Source organism: Mycteria americana, chromosome 11 (assembly GCF_035582795.1).
Source record: "Mycteria americana isolate JAX WOST 10 ecotype Jacksonville Zoo and Gardens chromosome 11, USCA_MyAme_1.0, whole genome shotgun sequence".
Lineage (NCBI taxonomy): Eukaryota > Metazoa > Chordata > Aves > Ciconiiformes > Ciconiidae > Mycteria > Mycteria americana.
Genome location: NC_134375.1, coordinates 7186218 through 7208308, shown reverse-complemented (window position 1 = coordinate 7208308; position 22091 = coordinate 7186218). Strand labels below are relative to the sequence as shown.

General features: G+C 61.1%; 1 protein-coding gene across 2 annotated transcripts in view; it reads right to left on the bottom strand.

Annotated features, from left to right (window-relative positions):
* The window catches only part of CACNA2D2 (calcium voltage-gated channel auxiliary subunit alpha2delta 2), a 230404-nt gene that overhangs the window by 22177 nt on the left and 186136 nt on the right, over positions 1 to 22091 (bottom strand). For both annotated transcript variants that reach the window (XM_075513754.1, XM_075513756.1), the window contains exons 5-8: positions 13265 to 13309; positions 4439 to 4577; positions 363 to 494; positions 33 to 90 (exon numbers count right to left, since the gene is read on the bottom strand). In XM_075513754.1, the coding sequence (XP_075369869.1) occupies positions 33 to 90; positions 363 to 494; positions 4439 to 4577; positions 13265 to 13309 (374 nt within the window). The remainder of the gene's footprint in view (positions 1 to 32; positions 91 to 362; positions 495 to 4438; positions 4578 to 13264; positions 13310 to 22091) is intronic.

Sequence of the window (22091 nt, the reverse complement as noted above, 5' to 3'; positions counted from 1 at the left end):
AGGGACCCCCTCCCCACCCGGCACCCCCTTACCAGGGCCGCCTGCGCACGTCGTAGAGGTCGATCTTATTGGGGGCTCTCCACGGGGTGGCTGTGGGGGGAAGGCAGGCGGTGAGCGAGGCGGGGCTGTCCCGGGGTGGGGGAGAGGGGGACGGGGCAGAGGGATGCCCACGGCCGAGGAAGCGGCAGGCTCTGGTGGGGAGCTCACACCAGCGGGCTTCGGCACAGTACGGTTACGTCTGCCGGGCAGCCCCCAGGGCGGGCGCCGGGAGATGCTCGCCTGCATCTCGCAGCGAGAAGGGCCCGGGCTGCCCTCGGCCAGCCCCCCACGGGCAACCGCCCCCCGCTGACCCCGCCACGCACCGGGGTAGTAGCGGGTGACGCCGGTGGCGCTGCCGAACACCTGCCAGAGCAGGGAGGGATCCTCCTTCCGGTTCTCGATGAAGACGTCCTCCAGCGCCTGCGTCCAGTTCAGCTCGTTCAGGATGACGGTGGCTGCGGGAGACAGAGCCGGGGGCGGGCGGGTGGGCGCGGGGAAGCAGCGGAGCCTGGGATGGGCTGGGGGGTGACAGGGACCACGGCGTCCCCGTGATGCTGGCAGGAGGGGAGAGGCGGTGTGTCCCCTCCGCCCTTTCCCACGGAGGAGCCCACAGGGGCTTCGCAGCCGCTCCCACAGCCCCCTCGCTCCCGCGAGGCTCCAGCGTCACCCTGCTGTCCCTTGTCCCCAGAGACCGGAGCTACCCTCCAGGGCTCCCCCGAGTGCTCGCCGTCCCTGTCCCCCGGCTCTGGGGCGGGGACAGCCACCGCTGGGGACAGCCGGCTTGCCATCTCAGCCTCTTCCCGGCGAAACACCCCGCTCTCCTGCCACTGTGCCAGCCCCGCTCCCCGGGGACAGCCACCAGCTGGGAAGCCAAGGGGTTGTGTCCCTGCGGGGCCGCGCAGAACCTCCCGGGCCCTGCTCTGCGTTCCCGCTGGCCTCCGCACCTGACGCAAAAGCAATTAAGCTGCCGGCAAACAACGGTTTTAAATTATTCAGCTATTAAAGCAAAAGATAAGCTGCCGGCAGCCCCAGCCTGTGATTAATCAAGGGGGGTTGGCAGAGCGCGGGGGGGCCGGCGTGGCGAGGCAGGTACGGGGCTGGCTGGCCCGTGGGGAGGCTGCCCTGGGGACAGCGGGACCTCCTGGCACTCACAGGGCCCTTCGGGGCACCCCAAACACTGTGGGTGCCCCGAGCCCTGGGCAGGCGTGGGGAGCCCCCCAGCATCCCCCAGCAGCCCGTGCCGGGCTGCCCCGGGACCAGGGCGAGGCGGTGCCAGCCGTGCCGCTGCGGGCAGGAGCGGGCGGCTGGCAGCACCCCGAGGCCAGGCGCTGCTCCCTCCGGGGGACCCTCAATGCATTTTTGGGGTGCAAGAGCTCCCGGGAGCGGCCCCTCTCCTCGGCATCGAGCAGAACAACCAGTGCGGTGCTGCAGGGGAGCCAGGGTGCATTTGAGGAGTACGTTTAGCTCTCCTAAGGCTTCCTCCCATGCCTGTCCCTCCTCGAAACACGGTCATCACCCGTTCAAGCCTTTGCCACGGCCCCAGGGTGCTGGCGGGACGTGGGCAGGTCCCACCCAGGGTGAATCCCAGATCCCTCCACCCCAGCACCACCACTGAATAAGACTTCTCCTTCCCTCAGGCAGCTGTGCCTTCAAACCACGATTTACTCCGTCCGTATCTCCTCAGCCATTTCTCAGCTCCGTGCCCGCACACAGAGCTGTTATCTGAGCACTTAGGATGATTTCTTGTTTGGCTCTGTCACAGGATGTGGTTTTTCCCGGGAGAAGGGGCCGTGAGCAGGCTGCCGGGGTCCTGCCTGCCGGGAGCAGCCCTGGGCAGCGCCCACAGCCCCGGCTGGGCACCGCGCTGGCACCGACACAGCCCCGGCAGCGCCTGCACCCCCAGCCCCTCAGGGCCCGTCAGCCACACCAGGCTTGTGCCCAATGCAGGCCCTGTACCCTCCCTGCGCACCAACGCAGCCCCTATATCCTCCCTGTGCGCAAACGCAGCCCCTATATCCTCCCTGTGCACGAATGTAGCCCCCGTATCATCCCTGTGAACAAACACAGTCCCTATACCATCCCTGCAAACAAACGCAGCCCCTATACATCCCTGTGCATGAAAGCTGCCCCTATACGCTCCCTGTGAACATACACAGCCCCTATACTGTCCCTGCACATGAACGCAGTCCCTATACCATCTGTGCATGTGAACACAGCCCCTATACCATCCCTGTGCATGAATGCAGCCCCTATACCCTCCCTGCACGCAAACACAGCCCCTACGCTCTCCTGGCGCGCAGAGTGATGAGCTATTGCTCGTCGGATGGGAGGCTGCGTCCACAGTCGGGATGGCTCCTGGCCCCCTCAGTCGAGGCCAGAGCTGCCAGTCCCCCTCCCAGTGACATCCCCATCCCTGTCCCCATCTCGTCCCTGTCCCCATCAGGGTGAGCCCAGCCCCGCCCCGCCAGCGAGCGATTGCAGATTTAATTAAAAACGGCACAGTAAATAAAACACATATAGGATGTAATTTGTGTGTGTAGCGAGGGGTGACGGCGGAGGGCGTCTCTGCAGCGGTTTAATTAGCGTGCCAGGCAGCGATAGCGCCTCTCCGCCGGGTCTCACCGGGGAGATGCTCCCTGCCTGTGGCTCTGTGGGGACCGGCCACACTCCCTGGTGTCCCCAGCAGGAGGGGGCACATGGGCGGCCCCATGCCCACACCCCGAACCTGCTCTCTGGGGTGTAGCGGCTGAGCACCCTGCCCCGCACCCCAGCTTTCTGGAGCGCCCTGGCGTGGCTGGACACGGACTGATCCCTGCACCCACTCACCGCTGTGCCCGTGGCTGCGGCCCCTTTCCCCACCTGGGACCCCCCACTGCCCCGTCCCCTCTCCAGCACCCCTCTCCGAGCAGCTGCGAGTCCCCGGAGCACGTTAATCTCCAATTTGATCTCATCCCATGGCTGAGCGGGGTGATTTACGTGGCCGTGGCAGGGCATCAGCCGTGGTGTCGGCCCGCGAGCAGGGGTGAGGAGTAATGACCATTTCATCCTGCGCAGCCCAGCCCACTCGCCTGCCCCCCGCTTGCATGATGTGCTTCATTAGCTGCCTGGCCCGCGCTAGCTGGGTAATAAAACTAATTGCAAATTTCTAATCCGCTGCCGCCGCCGTGGTGAAATCGTCGCACCGACGCGGCTCTGAGCACGGCCGTGCCGGTAATGAGCCTGTATACTGGGAAAGGGCTGCCGAGGGCAGGAACGTGAACTCAGCCCCTGTCACTGCCGTGACCACCTGGGAGCCCTCGGCAAGTGCCACCGCGACAAGGGGGTGCGGGGACAGCGGTGCCCTCAGCGGTGCAGGGAGACGAGGGGTGCCCCCCAACAGCAGCGTCTGGGGCTGGGCGCAGGATGCGGCCATGGGTGCTGGAGGACGATCTCCAGGCGGGAGCAGTCCCCGGCTTGGTGCAGAGCAGCCACTAGAGGGACATGGAGACCGACTGTCACCATGTGCCACCGCGGCAGGGCGAGGTGGAGAGCGCTCTGGAAGCTCAGGGACTGTGTCACCTCCCGGCGGCGACTGAAAGCTGGTGTGGCACATCCTATCCCATCCGTCCGTCCGTCCATCTGTCTGTCCATCCCTCCCTGCCCGCTCCCGGGCAGGCCCACCGACCCGGGCCCCCTTCCTAGAGCGGCCCGTGCCCTCCGGCAGCCGCAGGGGCACAGCCACGGGGCTGACACCCCCGGCACGCTCCCGGCAGCGGGGGCTGCCCCGGGGCGGCATCGCGCTGTCCTGCAATCCCCCTCGCTGCCTTCCTGCAGGATTTCAGCTGCTCTGCCTCCCTTTTCATAACCTCAGCCCCAAGCAGCCCGAAGCCAGTGAGGAAGCATCCCTGCTTCGCCCTCTCCCACCGCCCAGCCCCGACTCGCTCCCTCCTGTGAGCAGGGAGCTGCCATCGCCGTAACTGCTCCTGCACAGAGCTGCTCGGTCCCTCTGATCGCCTCCAGCTCCCGCTTCGAACCTCCTTGAGCTTTGCTGAGCTCTTCGCCGGGGAGGATCACAGCCATGTGGGCACAGCCGAGCTCTACCCTGTGCCATAATTACCATTTCTCCTTTGCTCTCCATCCCTTCCTAATAAGCCCGAACCCCTGATTTGCCTCTCTAGCCTGTGCTAAGATCCTGAGGGTCCCTGGGGAGGGACACGTTGTCACCTCCCTCCTGACACGGTGACTTTGCCTCTGCTCAGTGCCCATCCGGCTGGGCGCCAGCCTGCCCCAGCACCAGACCCAGCCGGGGCACCCCGGGGTGGTGGTCCCCGGGGCTGCGGCACCCTGAGCAGGAGAGGCGGAGGCTGAGCCCGGCCTGGCAGCGAAGAGCGGAGCGGAGCAGGTGAGGAGGGGCACTCACAGCCTTTGTAGATGTCCGTGGGGATCTGCACGGCAGCATACGAATAGTTAACCTTGGTCTTGAAGTTGGCGTCGTCGGTGAACTCCAGCTTCAAGGAGTTGGACTTCTCTCTCTCAATCTCTTCTCCATCGGGATCGTCCTGGGGAAGGAGCAGAGCACACGGGGTCACCCGGGGGTGCCAGCCCTGGGCGCACGCTGGGAACGCTGCCGCCCAAAGCCCATCACCAAACATCCCCCCACGCAGACCGGCAATGCCGGCTCTTGTCCTGGATTTGGCCCACAGCCTGCGCCAGCGCCGGCAGCACGGGGAAGCAGATGCCGGGAGTGGGCGGGCACGAAGGGGAGTGCTAGTTACCCTTGCCTCTCCGGTGTTGGTAGCACGGCAGGTATTAAAGCAGACAAAAAAAAAAAAACCAACCCCAAACAAAAAAAAAGCCTTGAAAATCAATTAGCAGCAAAAGGCAACTATCAAAGAACAAATTAAAATGGAGTGCAGCTTAGCGCTCTGTCAATAAGCAATGCAAACAATATTTAATTATGGTGGAGAGACGGCGAATTCCTTACTGCCGGCGCTGCAGCGCGCTCCCTCGCCTTGCCAGCCCTCCTCTCCCTTCCCGGGGCCCTGCCGCCAGCACGGCACGGGGATAGAGCCCGCTGGCAAGGCAGGGCTGGGCTGCGCTGGGGCAGGCAGGACGGCCAGCGGCTGCAGGGAGCGGGACAGGGCCGGAGCCGAGGCGCAGGGCCGTGCGGGGAAGCAGGAGAAAGGGGGTGGTCTCGCTACAGAGCTGGGGAAATCGCCTTTGCCATCCCGCCGGGAGCAAAGAAACCCTGGAGAAGGTGATGGCTCCAGGCTGCTGTGTCCCTGCCACGAGCCCAGCGGCCGGGGAAGGTTGTTTGCAGCCGGCTGCGAGATGCCCGGGGTGGGGAGGAGGAGGAGGAGGATGCCGCAGCATCTGCCCTTTGTGCCCCCAGAGCTACATCCCCGCTGAAGAGGGGCCGATTGCGGAGCTGCCTGCCCCGTCCGTGGGCAGGGACTGGCAACACAGGGGCGCAGGACGGCTCCGGCTGCCTTCCCACGGCCCCGGCTGCGGGAGCGGAAGGGGCAGGGCGGGGTGCAGGAGAGCAGGAGCGGATCTGGCCACCGAGCTGCCTGGCGAGGGAGCGAATTCCCCTCGAGAAGCAGCTCAGTGCCTCTCCCTTTGTGCCTCCCCCTGCGTGAAGTGCCTATCTCGGAGCCCGTGTAAGGCTGTCTGATTGCGGTAGCAGAGATCAGCCCCGGAGAAACGACAGCAGACGTGACTGGAAGCGCGAGCAGCTCCGTGCAGGGCTCGTGCGGTGCCGCGCTGGGGACGGCCGCCTGGAAGGACGCCCCATGCCGTCCCGCAGCAAAGCACCCTGGCACCAGCCGGGACAAGGGGTAGGGGACGGTCCCATCCTGCTGTCCTCGATGGCCCAGCGCAAGCAGCTCTCCCACCGGCCAGGCTCCTCTCTACAAAACCCGTGGGGCAAAAGATCTGAATTTCCCATGGGAAAAGCCACATTTTTAAAGGAAAATGATGTGTTTGGGAAATGAACCGTGAAGCTCGCTTAACACCCATCCTGGCCTCCTCCCAGTTTCCCCTTCGCAGACGACGCGGAGATGCCACCTCCCCTGCGCCAGCTCCAGCCGGCCACCGAGGCGGTGACATTCCACTGACATTGTGAGGGGTGGCCAAGCCATTCGCCACAGCTCGGGAGAATAACAGGATTGATACGCGAGGTTTGGGCTTTAATTCTAGCCGATACACGGCGAGTGTAAACACGCCACGGAGCTGATCTCTGCGCTGGGGCTCCAGCCGTCCAGAAAGTTGCTGAACTCAATTACAGCCGCAGTAGCCAAGCGGGAGGCGGGCAGGGACCGTCCCCAGCCCCCCTGAGCCGCGTCACCAAGATCGAAATCCAGATTACGCTCTCAATTTCACGTAAATCCGGCGAAAAGGCACCAAACTGACTGCCGGACCCCCTGCAAAGCTGCGATGCCGCAGCAGAGCCGGCACCCCGGCTGCGTGCTGGGCCACGGGCTAGCCGGAGAGTGGATCCAGCCCCAAGGCCGTCATCAACGCGGGGCTCAGGTCTCCGGGGGAAAGCAGCTGCACACACAATAGTTTGCCCCTGCCAACCTCTCTGAGCACCGAACGGTGATTTAGAGGAGCCTGCTGAAAACAGGCTTTAGAGGGGATAAAGCCCCCAGGGCACCTGCAGCACCAAAACCTCTGCTTTGACACTAAAACCTATTTTTTCCTGAGCCCAGCAAAGTCCTGGTGACACCTCCCCATCTCAAATCGGCGGGGCACCCTGCCCGGGTCCAGCCCATCCGCTGGCCCCACCATCGCTGGCAGCCGGGAAAATCCAACCCTCCCTATTTCCCCCCACGCTGGCATGGTTATTCCCCACTTCACCAGAGCTGGAACTACTGTATATAATTACCGCTCCTCTGTTTATCATTATTCCGTTATATCACCCACTCCTGAGGGGCTAATTTGTATTCTGCCAGGTTCGGCGCTGTCTGGCTGCTCTCATTCATGTAGCTGTAAAGAGGCATATGTATAGATCTCAGAGACAAATATACAGCTATCTATACGTAGGACACTTCATGCATCACTAACACCTATACGGCAAACGGACCCGTGGAAAGAGCTGATGTTGTCCAAGCTATGTTTATCCTTTATCCATAAATTTCCCACCGTAACTGAGTTATTCCTGTTTAAGCCAGGCTGAATTTGGCCCCTGGAATGGGGTCATTTCCACCCAGATGAAGGCAGGCAAAGCCGTCCCAGCCCAGGCAGGGATGGGAGCATCCTGGTGCTAGGCTGGGGCTACAAGGAGCCACCTTGGGAAGGCCGAAGGAAGAAATTCTGCATTAAATTTATATTAGAGCAAAGGAGAAGATGATTCAAGTTCTCCCGGATTTACACCGGTTTAACTGCAAGCATCTCGGCAGGCCCCCAGCCAGATTTTGCAGCATTTCTCATCGTTACATTTCAAAAGAACTTGGAAACATCTATTTATGTGTTACAATATGTACGACATAACACAAATAGATGCTGCAGTTTGAATATATTATTTGCTACACACCATTAGAAATCGACTCCATGGCAATGTATCAATATTATACGTATTTATTGCTCCAGCAAGAAGTCATCACGCGCTGAGAGCTTTTGCCGTCTCCAGTGCTTTAGCAGCTGGGTTGCCAGTCACAACATTTTCTCGAGTCTCCCAAAATGACGGACAGGCAGCACAACCCAGAGATGCCCCAGCACCCAGCGAGCACCAGTGGCACCACCCAACGGCTTCACTGGAGGCTGCCGTGCTCTTGGCAAGTACCTGCCCTCCATCACACCCAGGCCGGTGCTGGCTGAGGAGAGCCAGCCTGCCCACGGGCACAAGGACTACGGGGGGTCCCCACCAGTGACGGGGTCTGGAGCTGCGGATCGAGCCGGGGAGGTGACCTGGCGCAGCAGCGAAGCCTCGGCCGGGCAGCTCCCGCGGATGCAGACACCCCCGTTCGTTGCTCATCTCCATGGGAACGAGCCATCACAGCTAATGATGACGGCTTAAATGGCAGCACCGAGATGACAAACGCAGGGCTGGTCCGGCTAGCGGCTGCTCCGGGATGCCAGCCGGGGTTTCGCGGCTCCGGACACGCCGGGGAGCCACAGTCTTGCCCCGCGGTGCTCCTCCTGGTACCCTCGGCCCCAGCAGAGCTCCTGCATCCCTGCATCCCAGGCATCCCTGCATCCTGCGTCCTGCCCCTCACGTGCCCGATCGAGAATATGTCGCACCGAGATCCCAGCACATCCTCTCAAATTTCCCAGGGGCACCCATCCACGTTAAGTCCAGAAAAGCCAGGAAAATATTCATATCAAAATGCTGCGATTACTCCTAATATTGAATATAAATGGGATGCGTGGCTCAATTCACCGGCAAGCCTCAAAGCCTTTGCAGAGGCGGGGGGGTTCATTGCTGTCCTCTGCAGGCAAGGGGAGATGAATCCCAGGGCACAGGACCGTTTGCCCAAGGTCACACGAGAAGCCGGGGAGAAGAGTGGTGACAGCACGAACTCGTCCGCCTCCCAGGGCTCGGGGGGGGGGGGGCACACCTTCCTGCCCGGCAAAGCCCCCGGCTGCGCCCGCACAGCACCCACCAGCAGCATCGCCTGGCGGCGGGACCCGGGGGCTCCTCGGCTGAAGCGTTTTGTTGTCGTTGTCAGAAAATACCATTTTTTTTGCAAGAAAGGGCCAGCTCTCCGATCCAAACAGCACGTGTTCCTGCTCTCCCTGCACAAGCTGGCCTGGGGGAACCTGCTCCCACTTTCTGAGACAGAAAGATTTTGAAACCATCCAAATAAAGCACTTCACCCCATTTGGGGAGTCTGAGGAAATGTCAAAACCCCTTTTTTTTTTCCCCAAATTCAGAAGGATTTTTTTTCCCCTTAACTGCAAACCCACCAGTGCCCTGCGCCAGCTCTCGGGGCAAGCGGGGCAGGCTGAGCAGAGGGGCTGAGCCCATCCCCGGGGCTGCGGTCCTGCTCTCTGCCCCCCCCAGCAAGCTCCAAGGCACGTGGCTGAGAAACTCCAAGCCCATGCAAAAGGGCCTTTCTCCTTCTAAAATACCTCAGCTTTTCCTGAAATGCAGCAATTTAATGCCAGGGAGGGAGACGGTGTGTTCTCCAGCCACGTTCCTGCTTTTATAGCAGCCCAGGTTATAAATAACAATCAGCCTCTCCCGCCAGCCTGCTCCCCTATCCCCCTTCGCTTTTTTTAATCTTTGCCAAAGGTACTGTTTAGAGATCTTTCTAGACCATTTATTTTTAAATTACCAGCCAGAGGAGAGAAGAAGGGGAAAAAAAAAAAAAAAAGAAAAAAGGCAAAAGAAAGAAACTTCTGGGGCTGATAGCTTATCAGGAGGAAATCCAAATGTCACATTAGTTGAGAAAGTTGGAAGATTAAATTTTCCAACACCCTTCATCTGCTGCTGACATTTAGGGACTTTTTTTTCCCTCCTCCCTCTCCTCGCCACATCTCCAGAGCAGGGTGAGCAGCGAGTGGGCAGCCCCTGCCTGCGGCCAGCAGCCCCTGCCTGCGGCCAGCAGCCCCTGCCTGTGGTCAGCAGCCCCTGCCTGCGGCCAGCAGCCCGTGCCTGCGGCCAGCAGGCCCTGCCTGCGGCCAGCAGCCCCTGCCTGTGGTCAGCAGCCCCTGCCTGCGGCCAGCAGCCCCTGCCTGCGGCCAGCAGGCCCTGCCTGCGGCCAGCAGCACCTGCCTGCGGCCAGCAGCCCCTGCCTGTGGCCAGCAGCACCTGCCTGTGGTCAGCAGCACCTGCCTGTGGTCAGCAGGCCCTGCCTGCGGCCAGCAGCACCTGCCTGCGGCCAGCAGCCCCTGCCTGTGGCCAGCAGGCCCTGCCTGCGGCCAGCAGCCCCTGCCTGTGGTCAGCAGCCCCTGCCTGCGGCCAGCAGCCCCTGCCTGTGGCCAGCAGCACCTGCCTGTGGTCAGCAGCCCCTGCCTGTGGTCAGCAGGCCCTGCCTGTGGTCAGCAGCACCTGCCTGTGGTCAGCAGCCCCTGCCTGTGGTCAGCAGCCCCTGCCTGCGGCCAGCAGCCCCTGCCTGTGGCCAGCAGCACCTGCCTGTGGTCAGCAGCCCCTGCCTGTGGCCAGGACCGGTGCTGCTCTCTCCCCCGCACCGGAGGCTGCAAAGGCTGGTGCGCAGCCTCCCACCGCCGTCCGTCCCCTTTGCTCACCCCTCCCCAGGGACCTCGAGCAGGCGGGCGGGTGCCGGCGGCTGACGTTGGGGCGAGCAGTACCTTCACCTGCAAACTGCAGGCCTATGGAGCAGAAGCAGTGACATTCAGATCGGAGGAGGACAAAATGACACGATCCCACTTCTCCTCATCGCATCAGCCCTGCGCCCTGCAGAGAGGACGGGGACAAGGACCAGGGCCTGCGTGGATGTCCCCGGGGTGGAGGCCAGGCCCTGATGGATGCTGCACTGCCACCGGGTACATCTCTCCGACCACGGGAGGAGCAGCAACAGCAAAACCTCTCGTCCACCACTTTACAGCCCAGGAACCAACAGCTCCTGGCTGATGTGAAGCAGAAAATGAAGCCCGTAACGTGGTCCTCCAGCCGGGACCTGGGCATGGCTCCATCAGCTCCCACCAGAGAACGGCGAATCCCAGGGGATTTTGGCCGTAGCCGTGACTTAAGTATCATCCCCTACCATAAACACAGTACTAAAGATGGAAAATCACTTTATATCTGCATTGTTCTGCCTGTGATATCCAACTGAGAGCGTCTGCTGATTTGAATGCTTCTCCCTGGATAAACCCCATAGCCCTTGCTAGCAGGGAAAGGTGAAAACTTCGCTTCTGCAAACATTTTGAGAGCCTTGGGGACCCCCAGGAAAATTTTCTGATGTTCCCATTTGTTAAAAACCACTTGGAAATCCAAAATCTGTTTAGGAAGATAGCGGAGCTGAGATGTGAGCAAAATAAATAGAAAGCTCATTTCTTTCTCGCCGTAGTTAAAGCCGGCGTAAGGCTTGTGAATCAGCCCCAGTTACGTTGAATAGGCATTGTCCATCAGAACTAACTCCATTTCAGCTAGATCCTGCTCAATTTAAATATAAAAATTGAAGCTAAATAAAGAAAGGATGGAAAGAGCACTATTTAGTTCCATTCAGACCTTCGGGTATCATCTCCCTCCTTTTTTATTTCAGCATCACCTTTTCTCTCCATTATTTTTGCTGGAATTAAATTTGCTGGGGTTTCACTGGGAAGCAGGAATAGCATTGATAGAGAAGCTCCCTCCCTGCTGAACCCACAAACCTCGGTAAGAGGACACCCCCCATTTTGCTTGATTTTTCCCCAGAGAAAGACTGAAGTCGGCGTGGCCGATGACAGATTTGCAAGGCTGTTCCTCCCCGACGACAGGCCACCTCCCTTGGGGAAGGGCTGGGGACCGGGGAGCGGAGCCCCGTGGTCCCCAGGAACACCGTGCCACGCTGCGGTGCGCGGGTTCTCCCCGGTGCCCCGTGCGCCGGGAGGGCTCGGCGGGCACAGCTCCGAGGTCGAGATGCCTCCTATTTCCTAATCCCGCCTAATGCAACCGGGGAAGCTCTCCTCGCTTCCAGAAACGGCTAATCCCAAAGCTAACAGCCACGAGTTGCCAGCTTGGATCGCCACTGCCGACACCAGCTGGGTGCGGGCAGCCGGGACCGGTCAGGGTAACAGCGGGTATTGGGACGTCCAGCTCCCCTGTCCCCCGCTCTGCGGCGGTGATGGCAAAAGCCCTGCCCAGCCTTACGGACGCATCAGTCCCGCTCCTCAGCCCCCCAGGCAGGGAGCCGTCCTGCTCCCCGGGCTGTCTCCTCCAGCCTTGACCGCCAGCCAGTTTTTCCTCTGCTTCTATCCAAAATCCACTTTAATGCATTTTAAGCCCGTTAGCCCTGTCCTCTCTGGAGCAGCCATGGAGAGCAGGATCCTCCCCTCCCTCCTTTGGCAGCTTCCCCCAGGCTGGGGAGGGACAGGAGACATCCCCTGCTCCAAATGAGCAGGACCGTGAGCAGAGACCTGCTCGGGGGAGCAAGCGCCCTCCCCTTCGGCCACAGCATCTGCCCGACCTCTCCCTTCCGCCTCCCAGACTCCGTGGCTCCGGCTTCCCCTGCCAAGGATCCCTCCTGCTGTCACCGCCTGGGAACAACGGCACCGGTGGCCCGACAGTAACTCTGCTCCGGAGGCGCCCATCCCCTGCTCCCGCCTGCCCCCAGCTCTGCTCTGGGCCATCGCCTCCGAGGTGGGGCGAGAGGAGAGCCGGAGCGCGGCGCAGGCTGCACCAGCCGAGCTGGTGGGACCCCGTCAAGCCTGGATCCTCCCCTCCCCTCTGCACGGGGCCTTCTGAAGGCTTGCGGGGTCACCCGAGCGTTATTTTCGGACGAGGCTGTGTGGTTTGCAAGCAGTTTGCTGCCAACGCCGTGTGCTGCTGCTTCCTCCCCTCCCGCTGCAGTACTGTCCCCCGACGGCACATCTGCTGCCGGCTCTGCCTCAGGGCAAGGACCGGTCCCGGGGCACTGCGCTGCCTGGGGCTGTCCCCAAGCCCCCGCCCCGCCCCGCTTGGGGCTCCTGGCCAGCTCCGAGGACACCGCAATGCACCCGCTCCCCAGCGGCCCCGTGCCGAGAGCATCGCCGACCCGGCGAGCCCCTATTTCAGAAGGATCCCGTGGCACAACGCAACATAGGAGCCGGGTGACCCGTCACCTGCCAGCAAAATGGGGTGCCACAGGGCAGCAGCCATTGCCGGCGGAGCGCCCTGTGCCCGCAGCGCGGCACCTGAGTGCCGTCACCGTCACCGCGCGGAGGAGCCGGCAAACGCCAGCCCCTCGGGAGTACCAGGAGAGTGGAGCTGTCGGGTCTGTATTTAAAGCACTGATTGCCAGAAATCACAGGACGGCTATACCGGGAGGGGGGCAGAGAATTAGATTCAGTCTCTAATTAAAGGTTTGCACTTCATTTGAATTTCAGATACCAGCTTTAATTTTAGAAACTTTTGCAGGCAGCAGAGCGACGTGCCCACCTGCCTGCTGCCGGGCTGGCGCCGGCGGACAGATGCCACCACGGCTCGGCTGGGGGGGACACGGCTGCGCATCGGGCACTCGCTGCCCACCGCAGACTCTCGTTACGCCGGCTGTCATGAATGCTGTGCCACGTCCCCGTACGGTGCTGGGACAGCCCCGGCAAGGGGCTCAGCGCCAGGCCAGGGCAGTGACTGTGCTGGCGGCGCAGCAGGGATGGTACTCACGTATTCAGTGTCGGCCTTGGAGTCGTAGTACTCGATGTCTTCCTCCTGCAGAGAAAAGGGAGAGCTGAGTTAGTGCCAGGCAGGGATGGGGATGGCAGAGGGGTCCCTCCCCATTACTTGTCCCCTCGGCACCTCCATCATGCTGCTGGCGGCCACCACGTTGCTGGGGACTGAACCCTGCCCACCTCACGCTGTCCCTGGGACACAGTCGGGACCCCACATTCCCCTCGTCCATCCTCCAAGGACCGGCCATCGCCTGCCATGCTTCCCTCTGCTCACGGCTGCCGCTGAGCTGCAGCAGCGCCGGGCCATGCACAGCCTCCGCCGCAGCCAAACGGCCCCGTGACGGTGCCACTGGCGCGACCGCGGCCTCTGCGCTGCCACCGGCTGTGAGGCTGCACCGTGTCCCCACGCCCAGGATGCTTTGGTCCCGTTGCGAGCATCGGGAGCCACGGGAGAGCCAGGCATGGGCAGCGTGGCAAGCAGTGGCCCTGCAGCCAGCAGAGCTCCCCTCCCCACACGGCAGAAACCGGGAGAAGAGCGTTCTCACTTCTGCGGAGAAACGCACATCATTAATTTGGGGTATTTAGAGCCTATTTAGGCAGAAAGGTCTGCTCGGATTCCTCTTCCCCGCATGTCAGGACGCGAGGCAGCTGATAAAACTCCTAAAGAGGCAATTCGGAGAGCAGCAGTGCTGTCACAACAGCGTTTCGTGTGCCATCAGAAGGGGTAATTAAAGGGCACTCGGAGACTCAGCTCTGCGTGCCGGGACGCGAGCGCGATGCAGGCGCACCGGCAGCCGTCGCAGCGCTAACATGTCTGCCACTCAATCAGCCGTCAGCAGCCGCCGCGCAAACCAGCCTTCCTCCCCACACGCACAGGCAGCGCTTTGGGATGATTATTGCTGTTATTATTTAACAAGGAAAGCGATCTGGGCCCAGAACAGAAACCCAGACAAAACCTTAACGGCGCTGACTGCATCCCCATCCTCTCCGCTCCTGCCTCTGCGGCACCCAGCCTGGCCACGGGTTCGTGCCGGGGCCGGTGGCACCGAGACGCCCAGCCCAGCCTGGCCACGGGCGTGTGCCGGAGCCGGTGGCACCGAGACGCCCAGCCCAGCCCGGTCACAGGCTCGTGCCAGGGAAAGGGACCGGCAGGTCCGAGCAGCTCGCCAGGCAGCCGGCACCACCCGCTCCATCGTCCCAGCCCCACTGGGAGGTGGCAGTCCCTAACCCCTCGCCGGCGTTATCCTCTAGCCACAAACCCACTCCCTAGAGCCGTTCGCTGCCGCTCCCCAGGCTGTTAAGACACAAGACCACCGAGAGACGGAAAACTCCCTGGAGCGGGGATGCTGCTCTCTCGCAGGCACCGGTGGCAGGGGGACCCCGGCGGGCTGCGCGGCCGACGTTCCCCGGGACGGGGATCGCGAAGGCCGGTTTCAGCACCCTCCTGGGCAGAGGGGCCAGACCCCGCTGCGGGCTCTGTGTCTCAAATCACGGCAATAAGGCAGCACCGAGAGGGGGAAGTGAAAAAATAATCTGCGCAGCATCTTCCAATTTCTGCTATTAAAAAGCCTAGTCATTAAGGGAATGTACTTATTAATTATCTGTGATTTGTTGTGAAATGCTGAGGGGTTTACAACAACAAGAAAAGGGGGGAAAAAAAAATTAATTTCTCTTCGGATGCCCTCCCTGCGCCGCTCCCGGCCCCGTGCACGCCCCTGCCCCTCACCAGCGCTGCCGTCTCCCCGGGTCCGCGGCCATCTGCACTTCCTAATTAAAGGAACCCCCGGGAGACCCGTAACACAAACGAGCTAATTTCATGTTTAATGATCTTTAATCAGAAGTGAGTGTGACTAACAACAGCCATCGAGAAGGTGCTTTGTTATTCATTTTATCTTCCGTCGGCTCCTCCAAAAAGCTCCAATCCCCTCCGACAAGTGGTGGCCCCGCTCCCACAGTGGGGGAGAGCGTGGCGAGGTGATGCTCGGGGAGGAGAGCCGGTCCCCTGGTCCTGCTTTCACCCACCCCAGTGCTCCCACGGCACGGCACAGCACGGCACGGCACGGCACGGGGAGCAGACCTCCTGGAAGGACGTCTCTCCCGCCGGTTTCCCTAGGGATCACAGAGCCCTCGCCACGCACTTTTTCAAGCCCTGACAACCCTGGGAGCAGCCGGGTGAGATCCCGGCCCCCCTCACGCCACCACTGAGGTTTGCACACGACATGGCACGTGTGGGACGGCCAGCGTCACCACAGCCCTGGTCCCAGGACACGCCCTGATGCCCGGCTCCGCTCTCCTCGCCACGATCCCGCTGATGCTGCGGGGCCGGTGGGGTGCGAGGGAGCCCGCGGGAGCTGGCAGGGCATCCACGTCCCTGGCCAGCGGAGCCAGTGGGAATTTATTCCAGAAAGGAGGGACAGAGCCCTCGAGACCCTCTAGGGAGATGCTGGGGGTCTCCTGAGAAGCAACAAGGGGCCCTACAATTTCCTCTCCCTAGTATTTGTTTTTTAAACCATGCTTGCCTTCTTCACGTAATCCTCTCTTCCTCCTCCTCCGGTCCATGTTAAACCAAGCACCCGGTCTGTGTAAATAGCACTGATATTTCTAGAGCCTTTCAGAATAAATACTAATAAAGAAAACAAGGAGGTGAAGACGTCCAGGGATTTCAGGGCAAAACATTGCCCCGTTACTTGCAAACGAGCCTGCAAAAAGCACTCGCCGGTTCATGTTGAAGGGGAGGCAGACGCTGGGTAGCTGCTCCTCGATGATGTGTCAACCGCTGCCCATTTTCTCACACCGTAATTGCCAAACGGCATCTACGTAATGGCACTGCAAGCGCCGTGTCGCTAGCGGATAAGCACGGGGTTATTTCGGTCTCCTAAAACCTCAGTGGGTTAACGACTTTGGGAGTTAAGTGCAATCCCAGACTAATCTACAAATGCCGCTGAAGCCATGGCCCCGGCTTCTCCGGCAAAGCCACTGAGTAACCACCGCGTCTGCGCCAAACCCTTGCGGTTTGGTGTCACCAGGCAGCCCCCGGCCGGGGCTTGACCCAGGCGGGACCTCCTGGACGGGGCTCCGGGGATGCCGCGTGCCAGAGCCTCGCCGGGGACTCTACGTCCTGCTTGAGCCCTTGAGCCCTCCGTAACAGCCCCGTGCTCCAGTCCTTCACCGATTTTACACCAAAACGCCAAGCAAAAAGCTAATGAATGAAACCAGGCTGTGAGCTTCTGGAGAGCTGCGAGTTGGAGCCTTGCCAGCCCAGGGGAGGACCCTGCTTTGGCACGGGCGCTCCCTGGCCGCGCGCCGGCAGACCAGGTTTGAACCAAAGCCCGCGACAAGGAGGGGCACGGGGGGTCTCAGGTGGGCGGCGAGGGGCACTCCTCCCTGCCACCACCCGCACAGCCTTCTCCAAGAGCGTTCGCATAGGTCTTTTTTTGCTTAAAACAATTACAGCGACTAAAAATAACATTAGAAAGGTCAGTGCTCTGCTACCTCGCTGCAGCCCAGCGACGTCAGGATGGAGGGGTGCTGGCCCAAACCTCCAAGCCAGCAGTCTAACGAGGTGGCAATCAAACCACGTCACGCACGCAGCTGCCACCGCCCCGAAAAAGCCTGGGAAGGAGCTGCCGGTGGCACATCAGCTCCTTGCTCCACCCCATCCAGCCGGAGCATGCAGCCGGCAGGGACGCAGCAGAGGGGCCACGGCTCGCTCTCCCCCTAAAGCTTTTCTGTAAGATCACCCGAGCCGGCTAATCCTTCTCCTGCGGATCTGTTGTCCTCCGCAGGATCACTCGCTGCCATCCTGCAAGGGTCACCCTGCTGATCACAGGCCCTGGGGACGCTGCGGCTCCTCGGGGCGATTTTGCGGGTAGCTCCCACTGCACCTCACTGATTTTGGTCCATCTCAGCCCTCCGGCTGCGGGTTTCATTTCTCCGAGCGGCACGGGTGACCCCTACGGTCAGGAAATCTCTTTCAAGATTTAATTGGCTCTGGAAGAGCCAAATGTTGCAGCAGTTTGCCTTCCAGGCGTTAGGAGGAACTCGGAGGGCGGTGGGGAAGACGAGCTGGATCCCAAGCTGGCACCTGCCCATTTCCCAGCTGCTGGATGGGGCCGGCGGCAGGGCCAGCATCCCAGCCCACGGCGTGCCGACGTGGGGATGAGCCGGGTGACAATTCAGCAGGCAGGGACAGCAAACAGGAGCCAGCGTGCCCACACAGCGCCGGTGGCTCTGCTCACCAGCGGCTCTTTCCTCTGTCATCAGCACTTATAATGGGCAGCAAATATTTAGGGAGTTCTTCGTGTCCCCGAACCATTAAGCACACAGAAATAGCAACAGATTTTGCTTATAGTTGCACCTTTTGTATGAAGATAGCCTGCAGCGCGTCACACAGCTCCCGCAGCTCGTACCGCGCCTGCAGCACCCGTAGCCCTGCGTCTGTGTTGAGGGCCGGGTGGCAGCGGGGGACGAGCAGGGGGACGCAGCGCGTTCCCACCGCAGCATTGCCCGGGCCAAGCCCACCCACGTCAGGAGGAGTGGGATGGAACCGGGCGATGGCCGTGCCTGGGGACGGGTCCACGCTGGTCAGTTTGCCCCAGCTGGGCTGGAGCTGGAGGTCCCAGCCGGGCGAGGGCTCACCGCAAGGTCTCCCGGCCCTGCCAGAGGCACGGCAGCCTTCTCGGCTGCGTAACGGGGCAGAGAAAGTGGTTCTGCAACAGCTGCCACGGGGCGGTGTGAGGGCCACAGCCAGGACCAGGCTCCCAAAGGGACCGGATGAATTCCTAGGAGAAACTCCTACCTGCGAGGACAGCCACAGCTGGCTCCGGCCATCATGAAAAACACTAGTAGTGGCTGGTGGTGGCCGAACCCTTTATTTCCACTGGGCTAGAGCTATCCTTGTCCATATGTGTCACGACGAATCCTTCCCCAGTCCCCAGGAAGAGGAAAATATTCACGGTTAGTCCCAGCCACCGTGGGCTGTCGGATGGACCCAGGAGCGGTCTGGTGGGGACCGTGCCTCTCCTGCAGCCCTTGCCATGCGAGTCCCTTCGCATCCCATCCGGCAGCAGAGACCGTACACGTTACCGAGGACAGGTGGAAACAGTCATCATAATCTGCCCTGGCATCTTTTTTTTTAAAAGCAATTTCCTCCCTCTGCCTCTCTGACAGAGCTGGGGAAATATTTAAGTGACCCGTCAACAGTTTTTTCATCTCCCCGAGAAGATGTTTTATCTGATCACGCCTCGCCGGCTATTCTTCTTTACACGGCATCTCCCGTCCGCTCCCGCTCCTTCGAGCCTGCCTCTCCCCTCCGCTGCAGACAGTGCCGAGGGGATGCCAGCACCCGTGCAGAGCCGGTGGGTGCCCGGGACCCCCTGCCCTGCCAGTGACGGGATGGGACGGGACAGCAGCACCGGGAGGAGAGCCAGCAGCCCCCGCACCAAACCATCGCAACCATGGGACCACCATGGGTGGCCCAGCCATCTTGCAGCGCGGGGGGCAAGGAGAGCCCCCTCGAGCCCCATCCTTGGCTCTTAGGAGGGAACGGCACCGACACAGGGTTTTTGTGAATGATTTTCTTGTTCTGCGTTTCGGCCAGAACGGCTCTACAGCAAGGTTGGTGCTTTAACACAGTAATTCTCCGAGCGTAATGAAAGCTGACATTATATCAAACACAATAAAGACTCTCAGTTGATGGAGATCATTCCTGAACACACAAACCCATTAAACTGAAAAAAAAAATATCAATTCTACACACTCGCCAGCCAAAAGAAAATGTGATTTGTTATCTAAAAGAGGGTTATAAACACAGCTTCAATGCACTTTCTGTGCTGTAATGAAAACTGGGTTTGAAATGGCAAGACGACTGCAAATTAGAGTATTTGATTTTATTTTCTAACTTTTTAGGTAAACCTTCTACAAGGGCAAGTGCAAGGTTACGGCGACGATCTTTCTGTTCTCGGCCGATAAGTAGGATCTGTAATTAAAGGAGGAGAAAAATGAAACGGGGATAAGGAACTGGCGTTCGCCCTTCTAACGCCGCTTTGAACACAAAGCCCTGCCTGCATCGCCACGGCAAACCCACAGAAACAGCCGCCGGTGCCTACGCGCGGCGGCGTGTCCGCCGCTCCCCCCGCAGACGCGCGCCAGGCACACCGCGGCGACGCTGGACGGAGCAGCCGGTCAGCAGGGCCCCGTGCCCGCAGGGATGCTGCATCCAGGGCTGCAGGGCCACGGAGGGGCGTCCGGCCGTGCCACCGTGTCCCCCCGCTTTATCCCTCACCTTTCTTGGGCGGCCGGGAGTGAAATCTCTGTTATTCCTCCTGTCCTTCCCCATTTGGCAAACAGCGATCCCCTTTTCCCCAGAGCTTCATTTCTAACGGAGCTTGAAATTATCTGGGCTTTGTTATTTGCTTGCGTGCCTGCAGGCGGGGGTTACGGATGGGGCAGCGGCGTGGGGCCGCCTGCGCTCCCTCTGCCGCCTCCTCACGTGCCACCGCACCCCAAATCCACCCAGTTGTGCCCAGCAGTTAAAGCCTGTCCCCAGCAGCTCTTACATCCACGGCTCAATGTATAGCTATTTTTTTTTTTCCAAGGAGAACGGGCCTGCTGGCCTCGGACCCTTCAAACGTCCCTTTCCAGCACCCGAAAGGTGGGGAGAGGCGGGAGGCAGGGGGGCAGCAGGCGCAGGAAGAGGGGAGCTTCCCAGTGTAGTGACGGAAAATTGCAGTGAGGAAGAAGAACTGGGAGAAAAACAACAGTAATAAACATTTTATGAAGCAGAAAATGGCTTATAAAGAAGTCAACTTTTAAAGGCAATTTATATAATCCTGCCAAGCACACATAAATGCGGGGATGGCTCTCTGCAGCGTCGGATTGTCCCTTAAAGGGACAAATAGCTCCAGCAGCCCCAGCAGACTGACACGCAGTGATGATGATGCCCTGGGATGCATTTCGCGGCTGGCAGCGCAGACCTGCGCCTTCGACAGCGTCCCCGGGGTCAGCGCAGCCCCTGCTGCCGCGTGCTGCGGGGGTGCGGGACACCCGAGACCCCGCTGATGGTGCTGGGATGGGGCTGAAGGGCTGGAAAAGAACCTAAGGCACTGGAAAACCCTGGAGGAATGCGGAGCGTGCAGGCAAAGAGGAGCTGGGAGAACACGGAGCTGGCTGTGACACCCGACAGGCAGCACAGCAGCTTGTCAGCGAGGATGGATACAAAGGATGGCAGCAAAAAACTCAACGTGACCTTCCAGCGTTTTTATAGGTACATTTTGCTGGTCTCTTGCCTGAGCAGGGCGGCAAACAGAGGATGGAAACCTGGTAAACAGCATCGCGGTGTGGGGTGCAGCCCTGGCACCTCCATCTGCTGCTGGGGATGGTCTGCACGGGGGGCTCAGCACCGCTGCCACGGCTGGGGGACAAGGCTGGGGACATCCAGAGCAGGGGGACAGCCCTGATGTGCCTCGAGGGACGGACCCCTGTGGCTCTGCACAGAGCGGAGCCAGCCTGTCCCGGCGGACCCCCTGCAGAGCCCTGGGGGCTCTGAAGCTTCTCAGTGGTTGGACAGGCCACCGCAAACTGGGAGCTTTTTGTGGTCTCTTACCGTACCAGTGCCAGGCGGTCACAGTGCCCCGTGGTGGGAGCCCACCCCGTGGCAATGGGACCCAGCTCCCACCTTTCCGGGGCTCCGCCAGCCGTCGCTGGGGGGTGAACGTGCATCCCCGAGAGACCCTCGCTGCGCAGGTGGGGAAGGGCACGGCCTCTCCCCACTCCAAATCGCTGAAGGTGATACAACGGCCCCGCACCGCAGCCTGCCCCGCTGTCCCTCTGTCCCTGCCCACCGTGCCACCCTGAGCTGCCACCCAGCCCCGGGGTGAAACGAGCCGGAGGGACAATGTGAGGGGTGCCCGGGGTGCCACTGCACGGGCGACCTCGGGGCCAAGACTGCTTTCAGCCAAGGAAAGTGCTCCGGTGTCCAGGAGAGCTCTGGGGACGCGCAGGGACGTGGCCCCAGCTTGGCACGGCCGGGAGACATGGGGGGCCTGAGGGTGGGCGAGGACAAGGAGCAGGGACGGAGCAGGGACGGGGCAGGACAGCGTGGGGCAGGGGGGAGGGTTTTGGGAACAGGGAAGCACTTTGCAAAGCCCCCTGAGGTAGGAGGCTGAACTCAACACCTTCAGAAAGGCCAGCGCGGCCGGCGTGCAGCTGAAAACTGCATGTGCAGCGTGCAGCTGAAAACCAAAAAAAAGAGAGAAAAAAGAAACTTTCCCCACAGAGATGGGTCGTGAGCGATTGCTGGCAGCAGTCTCCCAGCCGCTCGGGCTCCTGCTCCTGCTTCATTTTCCCCCGGACTTCCATAGCAACCCATCTGCAGCAAGGTTTAACGGGGCTGCCGTTAGCACTAATGCAGCGCAAACGCTCAGCATCTGCCGGCGCGCCTTCGGATGGAAACACAAAAATAACCGCGCTCGCCACAATCTGTCATCGACTCCGGCGCAAGGTTAGGACGCGACACGCTGGGAGAGGAGGGCAGAGCTGCGGCCAGAAGGAGCTAGCCGCTCGGTGGGAAGGGAGGAGCGGAGGAGCTGGGGATGCTGCGCTGCCGCCTTCCCTGCCTGCTGCCCGTGCCAGCACCGGCAACGAGCCGGGGCAGCAGCAGAGCCAGCGTCACCGGCGCTGCCGTGCGGGTCTGACCGTGCCCTGCCATTTTACGGATGAAGGATGGCAAAAGGAGGTTCAACCCCGGCAGCGAGGGCCATTTATGCAGCCCCTCCATCCCTCTGCTCTGCCCGCGAACCGGGGCTGATGCGGGCAGGGCTGAG